Source organism: Zeus faber (genome assembly GCF_960531495.2).
Source record: "Zeus faber genome assembly, chromosome: 16".
NCBI lineage: Eukaryota > Metazoa > Chordata > Actinopteri > Zeiformes > Zeidae > Zeus > Zeus faber.
The window spans coordinates 7,512,087-7,535,659 of NC_137202.1; the positions used below are offsets into that span (position 1 = coordinate 7,512,087).

At 45.4% G+C, this 23,573-nt stretch overlaps 1 protein-coding gene across 1 annotated transcript in view; it reads left to right on the forward strand.

Annotated features, from left to right (window-relative positions):
• The window catches only part of dntt (deoxynucleotidyltransferase, terminal), a gene marked incomplete at its 3' end in the record, with an annotated part of 84,646 nt that overhangs the window by 43,818 nt on the left and 17,255 nt on the right, over positions 1 to 23,573 (forward strand). The window contains exons 8-10 of the mRNA XM_080016942.1: positions 10,172 to 10,274; positions 18,268 to 18,516; positions 19,321 to 19,404. Of these exons, the coding sequence (XP_079873068.1) occupies positions 10,172 to 10,274; positions 18,268 to 18,516; positions 19,321 to 19,404 (436 nt within the window). The remainder of the gene's footprint in view (positions 1 to 10,171; positions 10,275 to 18,267; positions 18,517 to 19,320; positions 19,405 to 23,573) is intronic.

Here is a 23,573-nt window from a genome sequence, read left to right on the forward strand (position 1 = left end):
TCTACAAGGCCTAATTTAAAAGTTAGCGTCCGGAGCAGCGTGGGGCTTGGAGCAGCGCGGTATACGGCGGGGCTTTTCTGTTTTATTCATTCGATTATGGAAACGTCTGAAAAAACAACAAAATACAATTAATAGATCTACAGTTTTGGATGGAGAAATGCGCAGCGGATCGCGCGCCGCAGCCTACAGTACAGTCAACCTACCGTGGGCACACACACAGGAAGAAACGCACATTAGATACTTACAGTTCCGTCGTCTGCAGTTTTGTCAGAGACGGTTAGTATTAATTTGTCTTTCTTTTAAAAGATTTGTGCTGGTCTGTAAGCCACCAGCAGAGCGGTTCCCAGGCTTAGCTCTCAGCCTCTGTCCTTGTATGTGCACAAGCACCGAAAAAAGTGAGTTTTGCAATAACGCTGTGGATTAAAGGGCCTGCGTGGCCACATTCTATTGAATCTCTCAATGGTCAACGGACAGACATTTTCTTCACTGTTTAACGCTCAGAGTCGCTATTTAACATGACCGTGGAAAATGGCCTTTTAGTTACAGATCCTTGGCTCCTGAATGAGCCACGGTGACCTTTTGAAACTTTCCTGGCCTTGCTGGGCTCTTTATTGTTCTCCTCCTCCTTTGCTCTACTCATTCAATTGCCACAGGAAAGCAAATGGGCGAGATCCAGCAGATCCATCAGAGAGCAAAGCGAATATGGAGCCTTGACGCCATACCCGTTAGTTCTGGTTTGGCTACCTGTGATCTGGAATATATTCAATGAAACACAAAGAGGTGTGTGTGTGTGTGTGTGTGTGTGTGCGGGTGTCGGTGTCCATGACGATCAAACCGAATCCATCAATGTCTTGGCAGACGTTGGCGAGGGGGTTGGCTGGAGCCGCCCGGGCTCCGGTTCTGAGGCGGCCGGCGCTGGGTTCGCATTTTGTGCGCGGCGGGATCACAGCGAGCTGGCAGGCGGCGGCGTGAGTCCTCTGAGGGTCACCGGCTCTGCACGCTGTCGCCCCGTATCACAATACCCGTGTTCTCACTTTCATGTGGGATGAAACGGCGGAGCGGTCGGCGGTGTACGGGGGCCCGTGCAGCGGTTTCCTGTGATCCTGCGAGTCCCCATCCCTTCTCGTCACACCTCTGTGTTATAACACCGCCTGAATCGTCCTTTTGTGGCGGGAAGGTGTAAATCTGATTACATGGAGAAATATGCTATAAATATTTAAATAGCTCGGATAGTTATTTAATATTCTAGGGCCGACTGGGAAAAGCTGCCTCTGCTTTGACACGGTCACCCAGGGAGCGATTCCAAAATAGAAGACATTATGCGATTATTAGACTTCAGTAAAAGTACAAACACCTTGACACGAAATATAGCGTCATTTAGCCTTTCTTCTGCAAAACATGCATAATTCCAATTTACAATTAAATAGTATTGCTGGTGTCATAGTAATTTACAAGAAATGTAGCTAATGAATCATCAATGAGCAATCCTTAATCAGCAGTTTGACAGATCCAGCCCAATACAGTTAAAACTATAGATATTTGATGGTATATGGTGTAATGGAGTAAATGTAGTTTAAGTTTGTTTAACACCCATCCTATGTATGTAGCTATATAATATTATGGGAATCTGCTCGGTAGTCTATCGTTACTCAGTAGTGAATCTGTAGTAGTACTATGGGCGGGGCCCTGGGTACAGTTTCAAATTGAATTAACCTTTACTTTTATACTAAATTATTATGATTCTTACAACCTTTGTTCCCTTATTAGGCTAAAATAACTGACGGTGCCTCCAATAACATTAAGGAAATATAATAAAGGTATGCCTCCTTAGATTTTAATCTTGTGTATTTATTTTATATACCCTATTATAAAATGATTACCAATGTTCCTTATATCAGGAACTATGACACTACAAGTATTTACTTTAAATGCAATAAAACTAAATGTAGTTATTTATTAGACCAGATACACAGAACAATGTTTCTGTAGGTCACTTATTAATTATATCGTTATTAATAAACACAAAATAATTCTCTTATTATTAAGTCTCTTATTAAACAAGTCTCTTTTACATTTTTATTGCTTACCTCTAATTAGGCTCTAATATCACAAGTGCATAGAGTCTTTAACATGTGAACATCAACAGTATATTGGACCCACATGCGCACACACACTCACTCTGCAACACAAACCAAAATATAAACAAAACCCCTGTTGCAGGCCTGAGACGTTTCTTCGGAGCGTAGAGGCCTAAACACTGTAATGGCCGCTTCACTTGTTCACCAGGCAATAAACAAAAAGGCACGTAGCAGTTTATCATACTCACAAATACTGTAGATGAGGGGAAACTGGGAAATGGACAGCCGGGAAGCGCAGAAGAAATAGCAGCAACAGTCTACAGTAGTACACCAGCAGGTGGGAAACAGTTCTCCATAGTGCTCCAAAGGAGCTTTCCCAATCCTCACTCATACAATCACAGACGACCGTCCCCTGAATCGGATAAATGAGCGAGGTTGGCTCTTTTAGGAAAATCCAATCAAAGTGAAGAAATCAAAGATTGACATACAGTAATATGCTGCTGACCAAGTTAGGTTGATAAACTGTAAAGATTATGACTCATATTTTTATATATTTAATCCATCATATATATGTTTTGACCATATTTATACATTTTGAAGTTTGAACTTTTCTTTTTTTCTTATATTATTGCAAACCATTTACATCTTGATGTCTAAATGAATTTAGGTCAGGGCTACACCCTCCCCCCTCTGACCGTCCAGATGTCCTCATCTGACACCTCTTCTTTTCTGTTTTTTTTCAACTGTGAAGGCTGCTTCCTTTTATCATCATTAGACAACATCCTGGATGGTTTGTACCCTTTCACTGGTTGGTCGTAAATCAAGCGAATGACTTGTTTCAGTTCTCTCTGGGACTTTCGCATAATAGAAGCTTCTTCACTCCTTGCACCGCTTGTAGGAGCAGAGCTTGCTTCTAAATCAGGTTCTCCAGCAGCTTCATCACTTGTCTCTTCCGCATCAGATTCCTGTCTAGAAGGTGTAGTGCCTTAGGGGAATTCCTTATCATCTCTTTCCATAGCAGGCTTATCTTCCAAGACATCAGAGCTCTCCTCCTCATGGCTCTCATTATCTCCAGGGTTCTGATAAGGTGGTAAAAGGTGTCTCCTGACCTTATCTAAATCCAAAGCTCGAGGATTATGGACAATTTCACACTCTGTGTCTGATGAGGCTATGTCAATTTTCAATGCTGGACCAGCAGTAGTTGGTCTTCTACTCGGTCGGGTATGCTGTGATCTTGTGACAGGTTTTCCAACAGGTCCTGTATCATCGGGAGGGTTGGACATCCTAACCAGATAACCTATGGTGCAGGGTTTTGACTACAGCAGGGCCATGTTCTGGTTTGACCTTATATACTGGCAGGTTCGGCAACTTATCCACAACATAAGGTGTTAATTTCCATCAGTCTTGCAGTTTATGCTGTTAGCCCAGTTAGCCCAACGTTCCAAATGAGGATTCTGTCACCTTCTTCCAGGGGCAAATGTCTTACATGTGAGTCATAGTGTGCCTTATTTCTCAGGTAACTTTTGGTAGCTGCCTCAGAGGCCAGCCTGTAGGCCTTTTGCAACTCTCTCCTCATACTGGTCACATACTGCTCATAAGAGGACTCATCCTCTCCATCAGGTGAGGTACCAAAGCAGAATTCAACTAGCATCCTTGCTCCCTTCCAAACATCAAGATTCAAGATTCAAGATTTTTATTTGTCACATACATATACATACTTCCATACATATATGCAGTGAAATGTAATGCTCATGCACATCATGCAATATGGAGAGTATCCAGTCGCATCATTTTTAGTACAGTTGTACGCATGTACTAGTTGACTGTTACGTTGGCTCCAGCATTGCTTCTTTACGGTGTCCATAGTGCCAAACATTGCCAGGAAAGTGCAGTTGAATCTCTTTGGTTAGGCATCACCCTGTGGATGGTATGGAGAAATGTGTGACTTACTGATCTCGAGCATTGACAGAAGTTCCTTGATCAGCCGACTCTCAAGATCTCTGTCTTGATCAGTGTGTATCTGTGCAGGTAGACAGTAATGCACAAAGTATTTCTCCCACAAGACTTCCGCTACAGTGAGAGTTTTCTGTCGTTGGTAGGAAATGGGTGAGGTGCGTATAGTGATCGGTCACGATTAACACATTAGCAACACCTTTAGAATCTGGATCTGTCTGCAGGAACTCAATACAGACTAGATCCAAGGGGCCATTATTAGATATCTGATTTAACGGTGAGGCATGTCGAAGGAGCGCCTTTCACCGTCTTCCACAGGTTACAATGTACTGCTTAACCTCAGTTGTCATGCATTGCCAGAAGAATCTGTCTTTAATCAATTAGATGGTTTGTTACACTCCCATTTGTCGGCACTCATCATGCAGGGACCTTAATACCACAATGTGGTATCTCTCAGGCAAGACATGCTGTCTTATCTCCCTTCCAGACAGTTTGTGTTACAAATACAGTCAGGTGAACCCAAACGCAGGACATAAAACAGTTTTGAGAGTAGGTGCAAGGTTTTGATCCAGGAGCGGGCCGGGAGTCAGGATGAAGGAGCGGGCCGGGAGTCAGGATCCAGGAGCGGGCCGGGAGTCAGGATCCAGGAGCGGGCCAGGAGTCAGGATCCAGGGGCGGGCCGGGAGTCAGGATCCAGGAGCGGGCCAGGAGTCAGGATCCAGGAGCGGGCCAGGAGTCAGGATCCAGGGGCGGGCCGGGAGTCAGGATCCAGGAGCGGGCAGCGAGTCAGGATCAAGGAGCGGGCCAGGAGTCAGGATCCAGGAGCGGGCAAGTCAGGAGCAGGAATCAGGATCATAAACTTGAGAGTTCAACGGACACACGCAAGAACACACGCAACAATCTAACAGGGACAGAGTGAATGGGGACCAGGTTAAATACAAAAAGGAGTGACGAGGAAGGTGAAGACAGGTGGTGAGATCGCAGACTGGTGACAGGTGTGGAGTGGCAGGAGTGTGACACCAGACACAGAGAAAGGGGGCTAGAGAGGGACATAGGGACCTAGAGACAGACAGTGGGAGCCAGAGAGGGACAGAGGGACTTAGAGACAGGCAGAGGGAGCTAGAGAGGGCTTGAGAGAGACAAAAAAAGACCGATAGAACACCAAAGCAGGGCAGGATCCTGACAGGTTCTTTGTTACGCTGAAGAGTATTCCATCCTTTGACTCAAGTTTACTGCCTTCATGGATGATTAATGCAGTGGTGGGTCGCTTTTACCATGAGTTAGTACCTTATGGTTTTTATTATGTTTTTCACTGGTCCAATAACTGAGTCAAGTCTTGAGCTGTCTCTATGTATTTTGGGCCTAGATGGTCGATGGAGCTCATACTTAGGTTCACTGAAAATGCATATGCTTCCGGTACAGCTCCAGCTGTTGCTGGAGCTCCTAGCTGCCCCACTAGTTTGACAGGAGCATCTGGTGCTTCACTGACACAGGCTTCCTTATAGGTGGCTTTGATGCCGGACGGAAGGATGTTTTTCCAGACTTTTGCCTCTCCTTTGGCATATTGCCGGGACAGCAGGTCAACATCAATATTGTGGCACCCGGGAGAATACTGGATGATAAAATCATAAGAGGCTAGGTCGGCAAGCCAGCGATGTCCTGTGGCCTTTCGCTTGGCTGAACTAAGCACATAAGTTAACGGGTTATTGCCCAGTTCTCACAGTAAGCTTAGCACCGTACAGGTAATTGTGAATCTTGTCCACGACTGACCACTTTAATGCTAGAAATTCAAACTGTTCCAAGTGTACAAGTACTTGAAGGAGATGCATGTCAACAACAGCTTTCTCTATTAACCATTGGGAAGTTGCAGGCGCTCCATTTATTATTATAATTGATAGAATCCGGGGGGGCAAATGAAAGCTGTCTTCTCTTTATCCTCCTCAGCCATAGCTATCTGAAAGTAGCCACTCCACAGATCCAATACAGAGAACCACTTGCTTCCTGACTGGCCGTCTAAGGCATCATCGATGTGAGGCATCATGTACTGGTCTGTTATGGTGCGGCTGTTGAGCGTTCTGCAGGCTGCGTTCTGCAGGCTTATGTGGTGTTCCACCCCCTTGGCCAAGCTGACATCCCACTCATACACGGAGAAAACATCTTGTCTCTCAGCTAGGTTCTGGCAGAGCCGATACTTCCACTCCATTGATATAGGGGAATCGCCAAAATCAAAAAGATCTGGGTCTATAGCATCTACTGGGAGATTAGATGGGAAAGGTTTGTTGCCAGCAGGCCACCACTGTGAGGATACTATGATAGATTCAGGCAGACAGGGTTTCATGAATGTCTATATTTCAACAGGCTGTATAATCTATTTCAACACAGGAAACGTCAGATAATACCATTGCAAATTTGATCACTGTAACCTTGAAATGAAATACAAACATCAGGTACAGACTGTACATATTTGTACTTCTAAAGTGCAGTAAAACAATAAATAATATTTAAATAAATAAACAAACTCTAAATAATAGTTAAAATTGAACAAAAATTAAGTACTGTAAATTTTTTTGAGAAAGGCTGAGCTCCGTGAGCAACCATGGAGAAGTACATCACCTTGGTCGTCGTGTTAATCACTTGGCTGGCTGCTTTTGCCCACTGTGTTGGCTGTGGCTATGGCTGCCTGCGATGCAGCCACTGGCTTTTGGCGGCAAAATCGTTACAATATTTTTAGCCACGAGGTAAAAACAACGCAACACTTTTGGCAGCCAGCCAAAAAAGTGTTGCAACGCTTCGCAGCCAGCCATAGCCACAGTCACAGCCAGCCAAGGCTTTAGCTGTGGCTGGCGATGCAGCGGAAGCAATGGTCATTATAACATCCCATAATTATCATAAACTGTACTAAATCATTAAAAACGAAAGAGGGCGATTCATCAATAAGTTGGACTATAACAGCCCAAATCAATTACAAGTGAGGAATCAAACGCTGGACCTCTTGGTTAAGGGGCACCCTCACTATCACTTAAGCCAATTCTGCCATGTTGATAAAGACAATGATAATTAGACCTATGTCAAGACATTGGCCGCTGTGTCTAATCAAAATAAGGAAATATAATACAACCCACATCATTCCAATCAACAAAACAGTCGTTGTAAATATTAAAATAATATTTTGCCAATGTTCAATGTTTCTCCTGAGATTATAGTGATGTGCGTCGTGACATACATCGTTGGTCGCTCACAGAGCTCGGCCCTGGTATATAAACAATAAAATAATATTTTAATATACAAACACCAGCTTGTATGTATTTGTACTAGTGCTAAGGTATTGCTAGCCTATAAATTTGAAATAATATCGAAAAAATTGATGTCCGACATTTGAAGGCAGCACAGTAGTATTTCTGACAGGCCTTGAAAAACCTTTGAAAAACTTTTGAAGAAAATTCCTCGCTACTTTGAGAAACAAACACTGTTGTGCGCCACCAGCAGTGTTGCTGCTGCTCGTGCTCGCAAAAACAACTACACTTATCTTCATGCCAGTTGTAGCATCAGCTTGAAGTGATTACATTTTTTTAATCTCCTTTTCAGCGCCGCCTTTCCCTTGTTCCTTGGATTTTTGTCCTTTTTGACTGACCTTGGTCATGAATCCACCTGTTCACATGCTCCCGTTGACTGCTGGGAATTTGGCTTGGGTGTGAGAGAGATGCACGTTGTCGGCCCACTATGATTGAGGGCTGGTGCATAATCAAGGTGGGCAGCCACGCGGATCTCTCTGATCTCTCGCATTCTTGTTTTTGTATAATGGGCCATGCAGGTGGCCCACAGAGCGACCAGTGCCCACCGAGATTTGTCCTGGTGCTCTCTATGGCCGGTTCAACTCTGTCCAAGATTACAGAACATTTGTAGGGATAATCACTGTCTGACTGCCCCCATAGGCCTAAGTTAGAGGTGGGGTGTATGGGGACATTCAGCAAGTGCTGTGGGTTTCACAGATATCACACTTATTCTATCTTTAAGTGCTTTCACTTGTTTTCTAAGTGACTTTATTTCTCTGTGTTTCTTTTTTTTTTTTTTTTTTTCTTCCCTTTGGACCACTTAAGGGACAATCAGATGGCGGCTGAAAGTGTGGACTGGTTGGCTCACACATCTTAGCTTTCAATTCTTGAATCTGCACTCTAAGTTCACTCTGGTGGGACAACTCAGGCTCCATTGCTTTCTCTGCCTGTACTGTGTGCACATTCTGAAGACGTATGAGTTCTCCTAAACGTTGTCTTTCAGACTGCGGCCTTCTGCTTCACAAATTTCTTTCAGTAGGCCCAGAAATGTAGGGGGATCATCATTCCCCACCTTACAACTGTAGCAACATGAGGTTGGAGGTTGAACCTCTAATAAACTGCTCAACTCTGGCTTTGTTAGCTGTGCTAACTAGCAAGCCACCTCCCTGCACTATCTTGATTAGGGACCTCGCTAATGTTTGCTGTCGGGGGGGATCTGAAGGAAAAGTAGAGGCGTTCCCCTTTCTCGGACGTACCAAAGATGCTCTCTATTGCCTGGTTGTACTCAATTGTTCTAGCATTAGGATCAGTTATACACACGGCCCGAATTAAGTCTAAGGCGGGGCCATTGAGACCATCAAGCCTCCTTCTTCTTTTCTCCTTCTCAGAGCACTCACCTTCCTCTACCATGCATTTTGCCTGTGCTAACCAGCTGTCGAGGCCTTCCTCTCCTGTGGGAGTGGGACTGACTCCGGAGAAAGTCCTCAGACGTCTTACTGTCCAGCGGTCCAGCGGTCAACTGATTCTGCCCCCTGCATCACCAACTGTACGAATGATAGACTCAGGGCTGCTGTTCCCCGCTATATTGGGGGTGCATGATCTCTGGATATCATGAAGAGGAGAGTTGTGAAGAGGTTTGAGTCATTTGTCTGTGAAATCCTTTTTAGCTGCCAGTCTTCTATATCGTGCACCGTGTGTGTGTGTCACTACCACCCATTATAGACATTACTTCTTTGGGGTTTCTTCTTCTTGGGGATTTTGGTAGGGTCTATCAGTTCATGGCACTCGCACAACACCATTAAGGATTGATGTTTAGAGTGAAATATTTTGCCCCTTACTCAGACTTTGATAGTCTCTGCTGTTCCTTCTATAATACCTGCTGTAATGTCTTCCGGCACTCCATATATTAAGAGGGCATGTTCTACATCTACTCCCTCTCCTCTTCACCAGGTAACCAAATTAAGCCGTGATGGACTGCTGGCTTTGCTTTCCATACTTGCTACGTGCTAAAAGGGTTGTTACTTGTGTTGTGAGATAAATCAATGAATGTTAGATCCCAGCACTAAGCCCCACCCCTCCACCTGACAATGGAATAGGATCGGCTGTTAGTTTAAGGACAATCCAATCAAAGTAAAGAAAACAGAGATCGACACATTATGTTTCTGACCAAGTGAGGGTGTTTGGCTGACTACACGTGCTGGCTCATGTACATATCAAACACACTAAGCTAAAACTCTTTCACGTGAATTCTGAGCCTTGACCTTTTAAACTGTCAAGATTATTTCTCTCATATATATTTTTTTAATTTAATCTTTATTTTATACATATATTTTTCAGGGATTCATTTGAAGACCGATTAACTTATGGCGGTGTCCAGGCAGATGTTTCCCTCCGAAACCTTTTTCCTGTCAGCATGTACCGTATGTACAACATTGGTCCAAAAGCAGCCCTGTCTGCTCAGCTGGGCGGTGTATTCTATTGATAATCGCCAGATAATCGCTGTGGGTTCTGCGTCTGTAGCGTCACCCCGCCTGTCGTCCCGCTGAGGCTTAAGACCCGCTAAGGCTCCATACGGACGCATGTTGTCACGCAGATCCGACTGGAAAATAAACGGTAAAGCCCCGACAGCTGAGGCTACAAAAAGGAGGCCTTGAGACTGAACAACTCAAGACAAATATGGATTACGGGGGGGAGAAAAGTCTGTTTTCGTTGACACGCCCTTCGATAGCGCCGTCTGTGCCGCTTTCTTGTCTCTTGTCAGTTTATGTCTGGCAACGGGACATTTGTCTTTTTCCCTTTTTGTCCGAAACACAACAGCCCTAGGCATCCTGGAGGTACACTGTCTAACTTTCTGTTTTTACACCGCAGGGGGAAGGAGTTTGGCCACGACGTGGATTTCCTTCTCACCACGCCGCAGCAGGGCAAGGAGGAGGCGCTGCTGCTCGCCGTACTGGACACACTGAGGCAGCAAGTGAGTGTCGTGCACTTTGCTCCCATTTCTTACCTTCAAGTGGGTGTGTGAATGAGGATCGCTGAGCGGGAACCATTTCAGGAACCAGGGTTAGGGTTCATGTAATACCTGGCACTGAGGTTCTTTGGCCTTCACGCTCATGAGGAACTTGGTTTCTGAAATTGGCTCCCCCTGAATGGTTTCTGGTCCCAAAAAAAAATCTCTCTGGTACTATTTTTGGGGGGACCATTGGGGTGGAGTTTGTAGGAGAATGGGCACTCACACCGAACCGCAAATGATTCAAATACCATCTCCATCTCCATACCAAAGTAAACAAGAATAAATATCAACAAAATACCTCGGTTTTAAAGTTGTTATAGATATTCAATTGAAGACACTGATATAATTATTAATTACTATTTATTGGCGAAAACAATACTTTTTAGAGGATGAAATCTCAACCGATGGTCATGAATCCATGAGCTCCAGTCAGCCTATCATAGTTGAAAATAGGGTTCACCCAAAAAACACACCAGTTGTGGTTCTGCTCTCCGATTCCCACTGCTACTGTTTTATTAAGTATTAAGTAAGTATTTTCTTTATCAATCTGAAAACAAATCCTGCGTTACCTTAATAACTACAGGTATATTGACTATTGTGCACTGTGTGCAATGTGCAGTGTAAGTAATGGAGCTGTGAATAAGTTTGAAAGTGATTTTTAGTATTTTCATATACTGTACACAACACTCATCAGTTATGTCTTTGTGTCTTTTGTTCCCTGGTCCAAAGCCACAATTTAACCACCACACATGGTTGTGAAAACTTAGAGACTTAGAGACTAACTAGAAATTATAGTCGAGTCCAGCCCAGTATATAAACAGTATTGTTGTATTCTTGTTAGAAATGACACATTATGGCATTTCCCTGTCGCAAAAAAATTGGGAAATGGCAAATACAACTTGCACAAAAAAAAAAAAAAAAAAAAATTGAATTAGAACAGATCTTAGAAGGCTCCTACTTTCTGAACACTCTCTTTAAGTTACCAGAAAGGGAGGAACCCTGCCAGAGCGTCTCAACGGAAAAATCAGGGAAACAAAGACAAAGACAGACCAAGGTGAGGCTTTGAGGAGAGAAAGATGGGCAGTAGAGCAAATGAGAGAGCGAGAGAGAGAGAGAGCTGGAGAAAGAGAGAGAGAGAGAGAGAGAGAGAGAGAGAGAGAGAGAGAGATTGATTGATTCAGGGTTGCCATGAGAGAGCACGCAGACGGGTGGAGAGAGAGGAAAGAGGCTTGGTCAACGTGTGCAAATGAGAGATTAAGCATATGGAAAGAGACAACAATGGCAACAATGGATGTGTTTAGAGACATAAAAGACTCGAGGTGACAACGACTGTTGCAAGCAATGTGACTAATATCCCTGCACTAACACTGTGTAATTGCTTTTTAGTATGTGTAAACACCTTTAATTATTCACACTAAGTTAATTATCTTAGCTTTTGTGTGCTACTGTAATTTAAGTACTAATTTAGTTGTTTTGACATGCCTCCACATTGAATTAACATATAAGTACAAGTCAATGTCTCCACCGTCATTGGTTTCATTCTGCCTTGTTTAAAGTAATGCAAACTTTAGACGTCTTACTGTTACTGTTTCTCATCTTACTGTGTTCTTTCTTATTCAATCCAGGCCTTATTAAAATGAAACTGCTATTGCTTTTGCTGTTATTTGTTGTTAACTTTTTAAAGTTTAAAAAGTTTAAAAGCTCACAGCTTTTACACAGACAGTTTTTATGTGTTATACCGGAAATAACACGGTTCCAAACCCTGCATTTTATCAGGTTGTTTTTTTTCAGGACTTTTCATTCATTCCTTTGGGTACGTCCATGTAATGTAAGAGGCTAGAAACAGGAAGTTGTGTCGCTTCCTACTGTACTGTATTGTAGCAATTTCAAAAAGTAGTTTGAAATATTACTTTTACTTAATACATAAAACCCTGGAAAAAAAAATACACCAAGACACGTGGGACTAGAATGCTAGTTTTCCACTTTTGAAAAATGAGAATCAACAGGTTGTTTTTTTTTGCTTCAAACTTTTGCCCCATTAGACTGTATTTAAGCACAGTAAGAAGCTACAGCAGAGTGGTAAGTTTCTCAGGAGCGTTCAGCGAGGTCGTTTCTATGAACGGTCGTAAAGGATGGGAACCGACGTTTTAATAAGGCCTGGGTCGAAAAAACGTCGAGCCTATCCTTGAACATTTATTTTGAATTTGGAGGGAAACAGTTAACTTAGTAATAACAAATACAGTGACATAAGTCATTCGACTGATTTCTTGCAATCACAGCTGACACTTTTGTCTCGTCGACATTGGCGCTGACAGGTACGGACAATGTTTTCGTCTACTTCTTCACACAATCCAGCACAAGGACGTTCGGGAGACTGAGACAGTGACAAACGTGCTGCGGAAGCCAGGACACACTTTGTACGTCGTACAAAACCAAATTGTTCACGTGTCATTCCAACGAGAAAAAAAAAAAAAAAAAAAAAAGCCTGGAGCGGGTTGACAGCGGATCTCTCCCCTCCTTTAACCGCCTCGCCCTGCAGGGAGAGACGCGCGGAGACAAGTATTTGACGAAGATGGGGACCGCGGCGGTGTCTCCTCTCTTTGTCATCGGCGGGGTTTAAAAATAAATCCCCCCAGCGCCACCTCCGTCTGTCCGTCCTCCATCTTTCCGCCCGCTCGCTCTCCTTTAGCAGTCCACCCCGCTCGTAATTAGCTCCCGTGTTATCGTAGGGCGCTCGCCGCTCGAGGCCACACCTTTTCACTCGACAGTAGATAAAGAGAGCAGGTCAGGGTCGGGCGGGGTGGGCGGGGCGGGGGGTGGGGGGCGGCGGCTCATCTGCCAGTGATTTTGATTGGGTTTGCGCTTGTGCATGGAGGTACTGGAGGTGAGGAGCCCTGTGGCGGAGAGTGCTTTCCACATGACGCCTTGAAGGCTCCCCTGGCAATGCGGAGGAGCGGGGATAAAATGGCGCTGGGACGCTCCCCGGGGGCCGAGGCGCCAGAGACGGTGATTAAGTGGCAGTGGCAGAGGTTGAATCTAAGTCGTGTAACCTTGTCATCTGAAATAAAGCCCCGAGGAGGGGGGCGGGGTGGTGGGAGGGAGAGTCTATGTGTCTTTTCTGAGGCCATAATATCATCCTAATATTATATGCCCCTCACCACCAACTATCACCCACTTCCTCCTCAGCACCCTCCTCAGCCAGAGGGGAAGTTGACAAAAAAAACCGAAAAACATGGAAATGTCCTTGCGAAATTGGGTTCATCTCTCTCTTTTTTTTCCCCAAACTTTTTTTTTTTTTCTCCTCCTCCCGCTGATTCTGAAAAGGATAACTTGGGGGCAGAGACAAGGTCAGCCACCAGCTCCGGCGCGAGACAGATGAGATTCAGCCTTTTTTTGCCCCGGCGACAGCGGCAGAGCGTCGGGGAGGGGCTGCGCTTCGTCCTCGGTCCATCTATCATCGCTTGTCACCGACTCCTGCGCGAACGCGGTTTCATCCCGAGGCTCGGGGGCTCCCGCTCATATTCGCGGGGTCGCGCCATCGGAGTCGGCTTCATTGTGGCCCGGACGCATAATCAAGGCCAGGAGTGCTGGAGATGTTAGAGAGAGACTGAGGAATGCTGCTGGTAAGAATCAATGATTCAGTCGGAGTTGGGGGGTTATTTTACAGTCGCAATCACTTTCAGTTCCAAATCTCACTACGGTAATAGTTACTTTCACTGACATTGAAAGGGGACACACACGCCCGCACACGCACACGCACACACACACACACACACACACACACACACACACACACACACACACACACACACACGCCCTCTCTGTCGCTCTCTTCATCTTTGAAACGCTGTACTTTAATTTCAGCAATCAGTCTGGTTCGTTCTGGCAAAGCGTGGAATCAAAGTCGATGATTAGTTCAAACACGCCCCGCTTACACGCGCTAATCTGTGGCTTGGAGGCAGCGGTCTGAGGTCTCTGTCGCGGAGTCAGAGGGCAACGTCGCCTTAGATCACAGCGAGATCACGCCGCCGCCTGTCGCCCACGCCGGTGGCCGTCCCTGGGTCCACCGGCCGAACCTTCAAACCTTGACAATTTTTTTTTTTTTTAAAGACTATGTCTCACTTGTTTTTCTCTCTAAACACTCAAAGGGAAAGCTTTGGGGGGAAAAAGATTATCTTGCCTTTCTGTAATTCCCTGTGTAAACAGTTCTGGTGGAATAAGCTTACTCTCAGATGCGCGCTGACATTACCTGCTGCGTGGGAGATGATTACAGAGCGCTTTTGGGCTAAACAACCCTCAGCACTGCTGAGACGGGAACTTTATGACATCCTGTTTTCACGCTGGATTTACGAGTCCGATTTGTGTCAGACGTAGAGAGACAGAGAATATGAGAGAGAGAGAGAGAGAGAGAGAGAGTTAGAGAGTTAGTAGGAGAGAGAGAGACATACGGAGAGGGATTGGGAGGACGAAGGAGTGCAGGGACACTAGAGACTGGATTTGCGCTGTAACTCATTAGTATGTTTTTTGGCCTGAAGGCAGATCTATGTGAAAGGACAAAGGAAGTGTATCGCCAGGAGCAAACCAAACTCTTTGGCGGAATAACAAGTGTCCTCCGTGTAAAGCCCTGTGGAGTGATGGGCTGCAGATACCCTCTCGTTTCGCTCAAATTGTCTCTGATATGGCTGAGAGGGGGCGGTGGCAGTTGGGGGTCATTTCAGTTTATTCCATATTCAACTCCTGGAATGCTGTATCTCTCTCTCTCTCTCTCTCTCTCTCTCTCTGGCCTTGTTATCTGATCGGGGGCCGTCGCAGCCTTTAAGCGAGGCCATTATCTCACTTTCAGGGATGAGAACTTTAAGAATCCTTCTGCCTCTGATCCTCTTTGTTGGGAGGTGAAAGGTCCAACCTGCAACATGGGTGAAGATAATCAGGGGTGTACAATGAGTAGGAAGGGGGCAGAGCTGCTGCTGCCTGTGGTGGTGGTGAAGATGGTTGGGGGTTTCATGGATTCTTTGGGGACGCAAGTCATTCAAGATCATTAGCTGCCATCCCCTGACTACTTTTCCATCTTCTGGCTCCCCTTATTGGAAGCAATGTTCTACCCTGACAGGGGTGGAGATTGGGGGATGTGTTAAAGGATCGCACGGTGTCGAATTGAGTTTTTGTTCGTTTACGAGTCAGCACACACGTTTTACGTTACCTTGTGAGAATCACTCTCTCAAGGTTCACATGCTGTCAAGGCTGCTGTCATGTTGTCATATTGAAAAGTCAAAAACACCAGTGCTTCAACAAATGCTAAATTAAGTCCCTTTGACAAAAATACATGTTACCCGTCATGTAATTGTCAGTTGAATCACTGAGATTTGAAGGTAGGTCTCCTACCATGTGATTTAAAATCCTCAAATGTGAGCTATCCCTCGGAAAATGGTCAGTGTGGCAGGCACGTGCCCCTTTGCACTCTGTGCTGGCCCTTTTTTTATCAGGCACATTTTTATTCATTCATTCATTTATTTATTTTTAATGGGCATCGAGGGAGCAGATTTTCTGGGAAAGATATGCATATTCATCCTCGGCGCGCCCGTGATCTGCGCTGTGCTGTGGGTCCCCGGTGCCTCCAAATAAAATAAATGAAAACAGTGTGCTCCGGTTCAGAAAAACACTGCGCGTAGTAGGGATGCAACGGCACACGGTATGTTATCCAACCGTTCTGTACATCCCCTACTGTTCAATACGCACACGTAGACCGTTGTATTCCGGTAACACTGTAGAATTCCACTGGACGGTATAGCGGCCCGGCGTGCAGTAAGTGCTGCTTCCTGTTGAATCCACTGTTGCAGCTCCACCGGCCACGTCAGTCATACAGGGTCCGCGCGGAGGCGCGTTTTTCTATTAATGTGCGAGAGGTTTATATTTTTTCAACTGCGCGTGGCAATGCAGCCTTTTCAATAGAAACACGAGATAAAACTACATAGAAATGTTTAAGTAAAGAGTGCAGTCAAATCTACTCGCACTACGTCGTTCATGAACGATCCGATTCTTTTGTAGGAACGAAGGGAACTAAGTCTGGCTGGGCGATGAGCTGCTCTTCTTTCTGTCAACTTTTACAGTTTTATGTTGTGTTTGTTTAAGTTGCCGACTCCTGCCAGAAATGTTTCCCCCTCCAAGAGCCTATGATCCTCCCTCGCCAGGAGGTGCCCTGGCTGAAAAGGAGCGCACCCACTGTCCTGTCAGGTTCACAAAGCGAAGGCACACAAGCACTGGTCTGACTGTGAGGTTATATTTCAATAAGTAATTATTATTATTACTTATTATTATTTATGTGTGAAAATACTGTTTATACCTGTTCTGCACAAAACTATAGTACTGGTTTTATATTTTTTTTTATTGTGAAACGTTTTTAAAACATTATATATATATATATATATATATACATACATAAATATGAACGAAAATTAATATCTGAATTATCCACTATCCTGGACACCCCCCCCCCCCCTAATCAGATGAACTTATGCAAATTCTAACAATCCACCGATGAACTTGAACCCCAATCTCCCCCTTCCCCCCACAGTCGTAAAGCAGACTAAAATAAAAACATTTTTTTACAACTTTTAACTTGACAAATGTTTTTTTCTTTTATTAAATACAAAGACACCGAAACCGTACTGTTACCGTCGCCCCAAAACCGTGATACATACCGAACCATGAGCCCTCTGTACCGTTGCCTAATGGAGACACTTCCCCAGTCATAACCTTCCCTCCAGATTCAGGCGTGCACAGCATGCACTGTTTTTTCTTCCTGTAAGTGTGAACGACAGCTTGTTGTGGGAGAGGCAGCAAAGTGTGAATCGTACATGGAGCAGAGCAAGTAGCTTAGGTAATGAAGTAGATCAAGCAATCGCTTGAAATGTATGGAACATTTGATTTGACAAGCCATGTATAAACCATCCTGTGTGCCGACGTTCTTGGCACGAGGAGCTATGAACATTTTGGCTCGGTCAAAGCTAGATGGTAGAGCGTGCCTACACCGACGCATCTATCTAACTCACTATCATCAGATCTGTTCCCTCAGTAAACGTGCGCCCGAGCGATCTGCCCCGGGATTCCGACTTCTAATCCTGACTCAGATGGCCGCTCCGTTGCACTTTTTTGCAAGTAGGAGGTCGGATTTTCCAGAGTTTCTACTTCGATGGAATACCTCATGAGGCAGAACGATGGTCAAGTGGGCGGGAGGAGGTGTTGTTTGGAAGAGGCTACTACACTGACGAGATGTTTAATGTTTTGCAATTAACCTCGGTCCTTTCTTGGACGGGAAGACTGGTCTGTTGCTGCACTTCCCTCTCGCTATTATTGCTCTTTAAGGAGAGAGCAGCAGATTTATGGGCCAGCAGAGAAGTGCAGTGTCCCGACAATTACGTCCGGTGCCAGAATTAAATTGACAATTTGTAATGTTAATCGCCCTGGCACTCCTCGATCCATGGTAAAGCATAACCCGCCAAGCCAAAGCCCAAAGGAAATCAATCTGTAAACTCACTCCCTTTTCGGTCTCTCTCCCTTTCTCTCAGCGTTTTAGCGTACATGCCCTTTCTCTCAACCACCCATCACTTTCCAACTTTTTCAAACACTTTCTTTCCCCACTATTACTAGAGGTTACACCTTTTCTCAATACTAGACTCGCTCCTCTCTTCTTTTGTTGCCTAAATATGCAGACATCTCACTAGACGGAGAGAATTTCAGTACCTGTGCAACTGATAGCGGTGGACTAAAGGAAGAACCTCTCCCACTGAGGATTCCTCATGGTTGGATCTTCCACTCGATTAGAACGCTGTAACCGCTGTATCCACAGGGAGATCACCGTGAAGACCTTCAGTGCCACTGTGTCTTCTGTTTGGCTGCATCTTAATTGAGTTACCTCTGGCATCATACGTGCCTTACTCTACCCTTTAAACCCAAGGGCATTCTGCTGTACTGCGACTACCATCCCTCCACCTTTGACATCAGCAAGCTGCGCATCGGCTGGTATGATGCCATGGACCACTACCCCAAAGGTTTCCTCATCATGCGGCTGGAGGGCAGCCAGGTGGAGGGGGGTCTGCAGAGGGACAAGGGAGACGACCGAGGCTGGAGGGCAGTGCGTGTGGACCTGGTGTCACCGCCCATGGACCGCTACGCCTTTGCGCTCCTGGGCTGGACCGGCTCCAGGGTAAGAGGGGTAATAATTAGCGTTGGGCGTGATAATGCTGTTGCAGTGCATAGGCGGAGCTGGAGAGAGGGCGACTTCAGAGCACTCTAGATATGGGTAGTAGATAGGGAAAATGGATTGGTATCTCAAGTTGAGGTTTGATCATTTAGTATATTCCTTACTTTCTATACTTACTGTATCCCTGCATCATGTTCCTGACTGAGATGCTGTAACACACACATTCAATCTTTATATTCAGGGGTTTGTAAAGTGTGTTCATATCGACCCTTATACAGTTATTGTCCACACTCCTTTGTTTTTTTGTAGATAAAAATGGTCTTTGCACTGATGCAGTTCATGATTCATGGAACTTTGTTTGGACATTATCACGGAAAATGTAGGCATAAAGGGTTTATATTGTATTTAAAAATGATTTATGTGCATTAGTTCCACAGCTGTACTTTTTTTAAACCTTACATTAAAGCCACTGTGGTTTGCGATAAAATATCACAGTTCTGTTCACACTTATATTTTTATCAAACGAGGGTGATACTGGGTAGTAGCTGGATAATAATTGGAGTCATACGGAGCCATATTTTCCTCAACAGAAAACAAAACACGAGATTTCACAGATCAGAATAGCTCATTAATATGTCGACCTCTGCTTACGTTTCAATGCAATTTTGTTTTTCTTCCAGCAGATAAATACGTAGATGAAATATGAAATGTGTGAGATGTGGAAAGGGCACGCCATGAACTCAATCATCTCAATATCCTTTGAGAAATAGGAACCTGATTTCAGACTATCAATCCTGTTCCTCGCAGCAGTTTGACAGAGACCTGAGGAGGTACGCCCGACGGGAGAGGAGGATGCTCGTGGACAACCATGCCCTTTACGACAAAACCAAGGTATTCCACCCGTCATACACTGCTCACAGTTTAAGTCTGGCGCGGCACATACAACACTCTAAACAGCTGATAGTGACCATAATTTACAGTCACAATATGGAATGACTAATATCGGTTCAAACTCGGAGTTGATATTTCTCCGTCGGCTCACTGCGGTAAATTGATGTCAGTAATCCCCTGAATTCATCCAAAAGCCCACTTGTATATCGATCTCAGGGAAAAAAAAAAAGGAGTGAAATACAGAGGCGCGCGGGGTAAGAGAGGCGGGTAGAGGTGGCGGTGTGAGTGGTGTTTTTGTCGAGCTGCGGCATCAGATGGGATTTGCTTCGAGGTCTCGCCTCCGGAGCGTGTGCTCATGAATCCGAACGGAGAATTACAGGTCCGGCTTCGCTCTTCAATGCTGTTCGGCTGTTTGAACATACCAGCAGGAGTAAAACTTGGAGACATTATCTCCAAATTGGTCGAGAAAAACACTTGTAATCGTAGCACATGGCATACAAGGTGGGTGGGTGGGGATTTGTGTTTATTCAGGCTTCCAACTCGCACATACTGACACAAAACTGTAAATAATGTCACGTTTCGGAAAAGGGCTCACGGTCCAATATGTTCATTTATTTATGTTTATTTAGTGTAAGCTTCAAACCCGTGGCACGATGCAACACGGTCCGCTTAATGCCGGACTGAAAATAACATTCAGACTGAAAATAACGCTGACATTAGTCCATGAAAGTCCTCTTATATATTTATTTATTTATTTAAACACTGAACTTAACTAAGCTACGAGGTAGGGTGTAGCCTGCCCTTCTTTTACCTGTAGCGGCGTGCGATGGATGCGGCCCATGCGCGGTAACCAACTCCTCCCTCACGTGGTGCGGCGATGGGCGGCGTCTGCTCAGTGCGTCCCCGTTCCCATGTTATGAGCCCTTCTCATTCTCCACACTCATAAGCCTCCCAAACAAATGCCCATCTTTCGGCATTCCGGCTGCCGCACGTTGCGGGATGCGGACTCTCTCTCAAGAGGCCGGGAGCGGTTTGTGGTCACGATTGCTGCAGTGTTTGCCAAGCAACATAATGGTGGAATTTTCTTTGGGGGCCGAAAATGATAGCCAGCGCCCGCGTCTCGAGCTGGGGATAACGCTGTTCTGCTGACGGCTGCCATCAGGTTATCGTCCACTCTCACCGCTACCTGGGGAAGTCCTCGCAGTAGGTTATCCATGGCGCGCTCGGATGTGCCGAGCATGGTGTACTGATACAGACAGTGTGCTTATTGTTGTAAACTTCTTAGGTTCTCCACCCGGTGAGAGCTGCTGGCGGCACTGAGACATGTCCAGTTTGTCTTCTGATAACAACCGCCTTTGAACGCAGTCATCGTCGATGCCGCCCGCCAGTCTATCTCTGATCATGTCATCCAGTGAGTCCACGTCATGTTCGGCGAGCCTCCTCAGGTCGGCTCAAAGTGACGCGACCGGCTTTCCTTGCTGTCTCACTTCTGAGAGACAAGGGTGGGGGGGGTGGGCTCAGGGCTCGAAACGTTGGACGGCGACGCTGGGCTTGGGTGTGAAGCGCTCACTCCAAATCCTCCGTGAGAGAAAAATCTCCGGGCTTACCTGGCTGACACAAATCCGGCAGCGCAGCATCGACTTCCCCTCCGCATGCACTCCGGTGGATGGGCTCGCATTTGTTCTGCCTCTGTGATTGTGTTAGCTGCCAAGTAGAACTCCAGACGCTCCACGCACCAGTCATCCGACTCCGGGTCAAACTCGTTGATTTTTCCGCGTGTCGCCATTATTAGCCGAGACCGCAGTTTATCGTCGATGTAATAATGTCACGTTTTCCAAAATTGACCGTCCAAAATTGTTTATTTTACTTGCGGCTTATTGTGAGCTCCAAAGTGGCGGCACCATTTAACACGCTCTGCTAAATGCTCCCGACTGCAAGTCGCTCCGAGACCTACGTAGGCCGTCGTGGTGGCCGTCCCACTGCCTGACTGAAAATAACATTCACATTACAACAAAATACCGTGCATGCATGCAAGAAATAACACATGCGCGAGCATACACACACACGCACACACACACACACACACACACACACACACACACACACACACACACACACGCACACTCACACACATTCATCCATAAGCACAGTTTGCATACTGTAACAGTTCATCAGGTATGTAAGATTAAAAAAAGAAAATCTGCCAAAATTGGTTGAATATACTGTATAAGCTTGTTACGATGAAGCTGATCACGTTGGGTAACACGGGGATCATTTACACAATTCCAACTGAAATCAATTACAGGCTTAGGCCTACACATTGCCATATAAGGCACATGATAAAAGAGTGTAAATCAATTTACAGCACATCTCATTGAATTTAATAACCAATTAACTCTTCTCTCGCCCACTCAGCCAGACTTAATTAGCTTTTGTTTAGTGACACCTGACCTCCCTTTGAATAATGAATTTAATTGGGCGGTCTCAGTTTCGTGAAATGACGTTAGCCAGGTGTGTCATCATCTTTAACCTGAAATTTTAATTACTGTGTCACTAAAAAGTGATGTTAGGCAGGTGCTCGGCTTCCAGTTTGGATGGATCCGTCTCGGCGGTTTCGTTTTTAAATAAATCATCCGTCAATCATGACAGCGCTGATAACTGTTGTTTTTCCCACGCACAGAAATATCCATTTTGACATCACATTACATTCGACGGCTCTCCGTGGGCCGAGGGAAATGGACAGCCCCTATGTTTTTGACTTTCTGCAGGAAGGGCGAAAATGTCCGACGAGTAAGAATCATTTTAGTATTCGCTTGGGTGGTTTTTCACCGAAGGTAGTGAAAACAACCCCATCCAAGTTCACATGGAAACTTGAAATAACAAGGCTATTTCAATGTATTTTCCACTCCTTCCATTTGGAGCGTGAATGTTTCATAAAAAGTCAACTTAAAAAAAAAAAATTGTTTTAGAGAGCAGAAAATCGCGGTAATTAATACAAATTCAACCAGTCGCCGTATTTGAGAGAGAGCTTACAATTTAGCAAAATTGCCACATTAAATGGTCAAATCCGCAGAGTGCTTTTACTTGCTGCCACCTCCCCAAGAAGACAGAGCCTTAATGGTTTCGTTCACTGTTGAACTCTCTCTTCAAAGTTCTTTTTCAACTTCCCCTCACGGTACTTGTCGACTGCCAGTCTCATGCCGGTATTTAGCCCTAGATGGAGTTTACCACCCACTTTGGGCTGCATTCCTACATCACCGCATCATCATACAGGATTGTTTTGGTTTTTACTTGGTGCTGGATGTTGAATTGAACGTTTAGTTTATAGCCTTATTACTGGAGGCAAAAGCACAGTATTTACTTTTTTCCTGTATGTTCTTTATGCCTCAAAAGTAAAAAAAAATGAGTACTAATAATATTTCCAGTTGTGATATCCAGAATGCTTATCTTCATAGTGATTACATACATACACTTTCTTCATTGGTACTGTAGGAGTAAAAAAAAAAAAAAGAAGCCACTTATTTCTCCTTCGATGTTGTTTGTTGTTTTTGCCAATTCCTACAAATTTGCTGCAAAAAAAGCACATGTAGGCTAAAGCTTCATTAATTGCATCGCGACTTTTGAGGAAATGCTGAATCAAGCAGGAGACGCGGAAGCATTGCCTGTGAAAAAACACGACAATCCCGATGCGATCCTGAGGACTCAGCAGAGAGGAAACAAAAGTTTGTATGAAAGAGGAACGGCGATGACAGCGTGGGTTTCAGGGAGCCATCAATCTGCCTGACGGCCGCCGTGGCGGTCTCTACATGCACAGAATGTTTATCTCCGCTCTGCATCGGCGAGGCCCAGCGTCTGATTTCCACGTTCCGCACAGGGAGCCAACGGGGGCAACGGGGTGTCTCTACAGTAGCAGAGGAAGCCGAGCGGCACGGTGTGTCTGGGCGGGGGGGGGGGATTGCGGGGGACTGCAGGGTGGGTATCACAGCGGCGATGGACAGGAGGGGGAGGCGGGGGGGGCGGGAGACTCCCTGTCACCGCACTGTCCTTCGTCAGCACCTTCCTGCGGGACTGGGGTCAGAGCGCTGGGATCACAGGGCGGCGTCTCCCTGACAGATATTATACACAACCCACTGAATCAGATGGTGTTTATTCAAAAACACAAGGGCAAA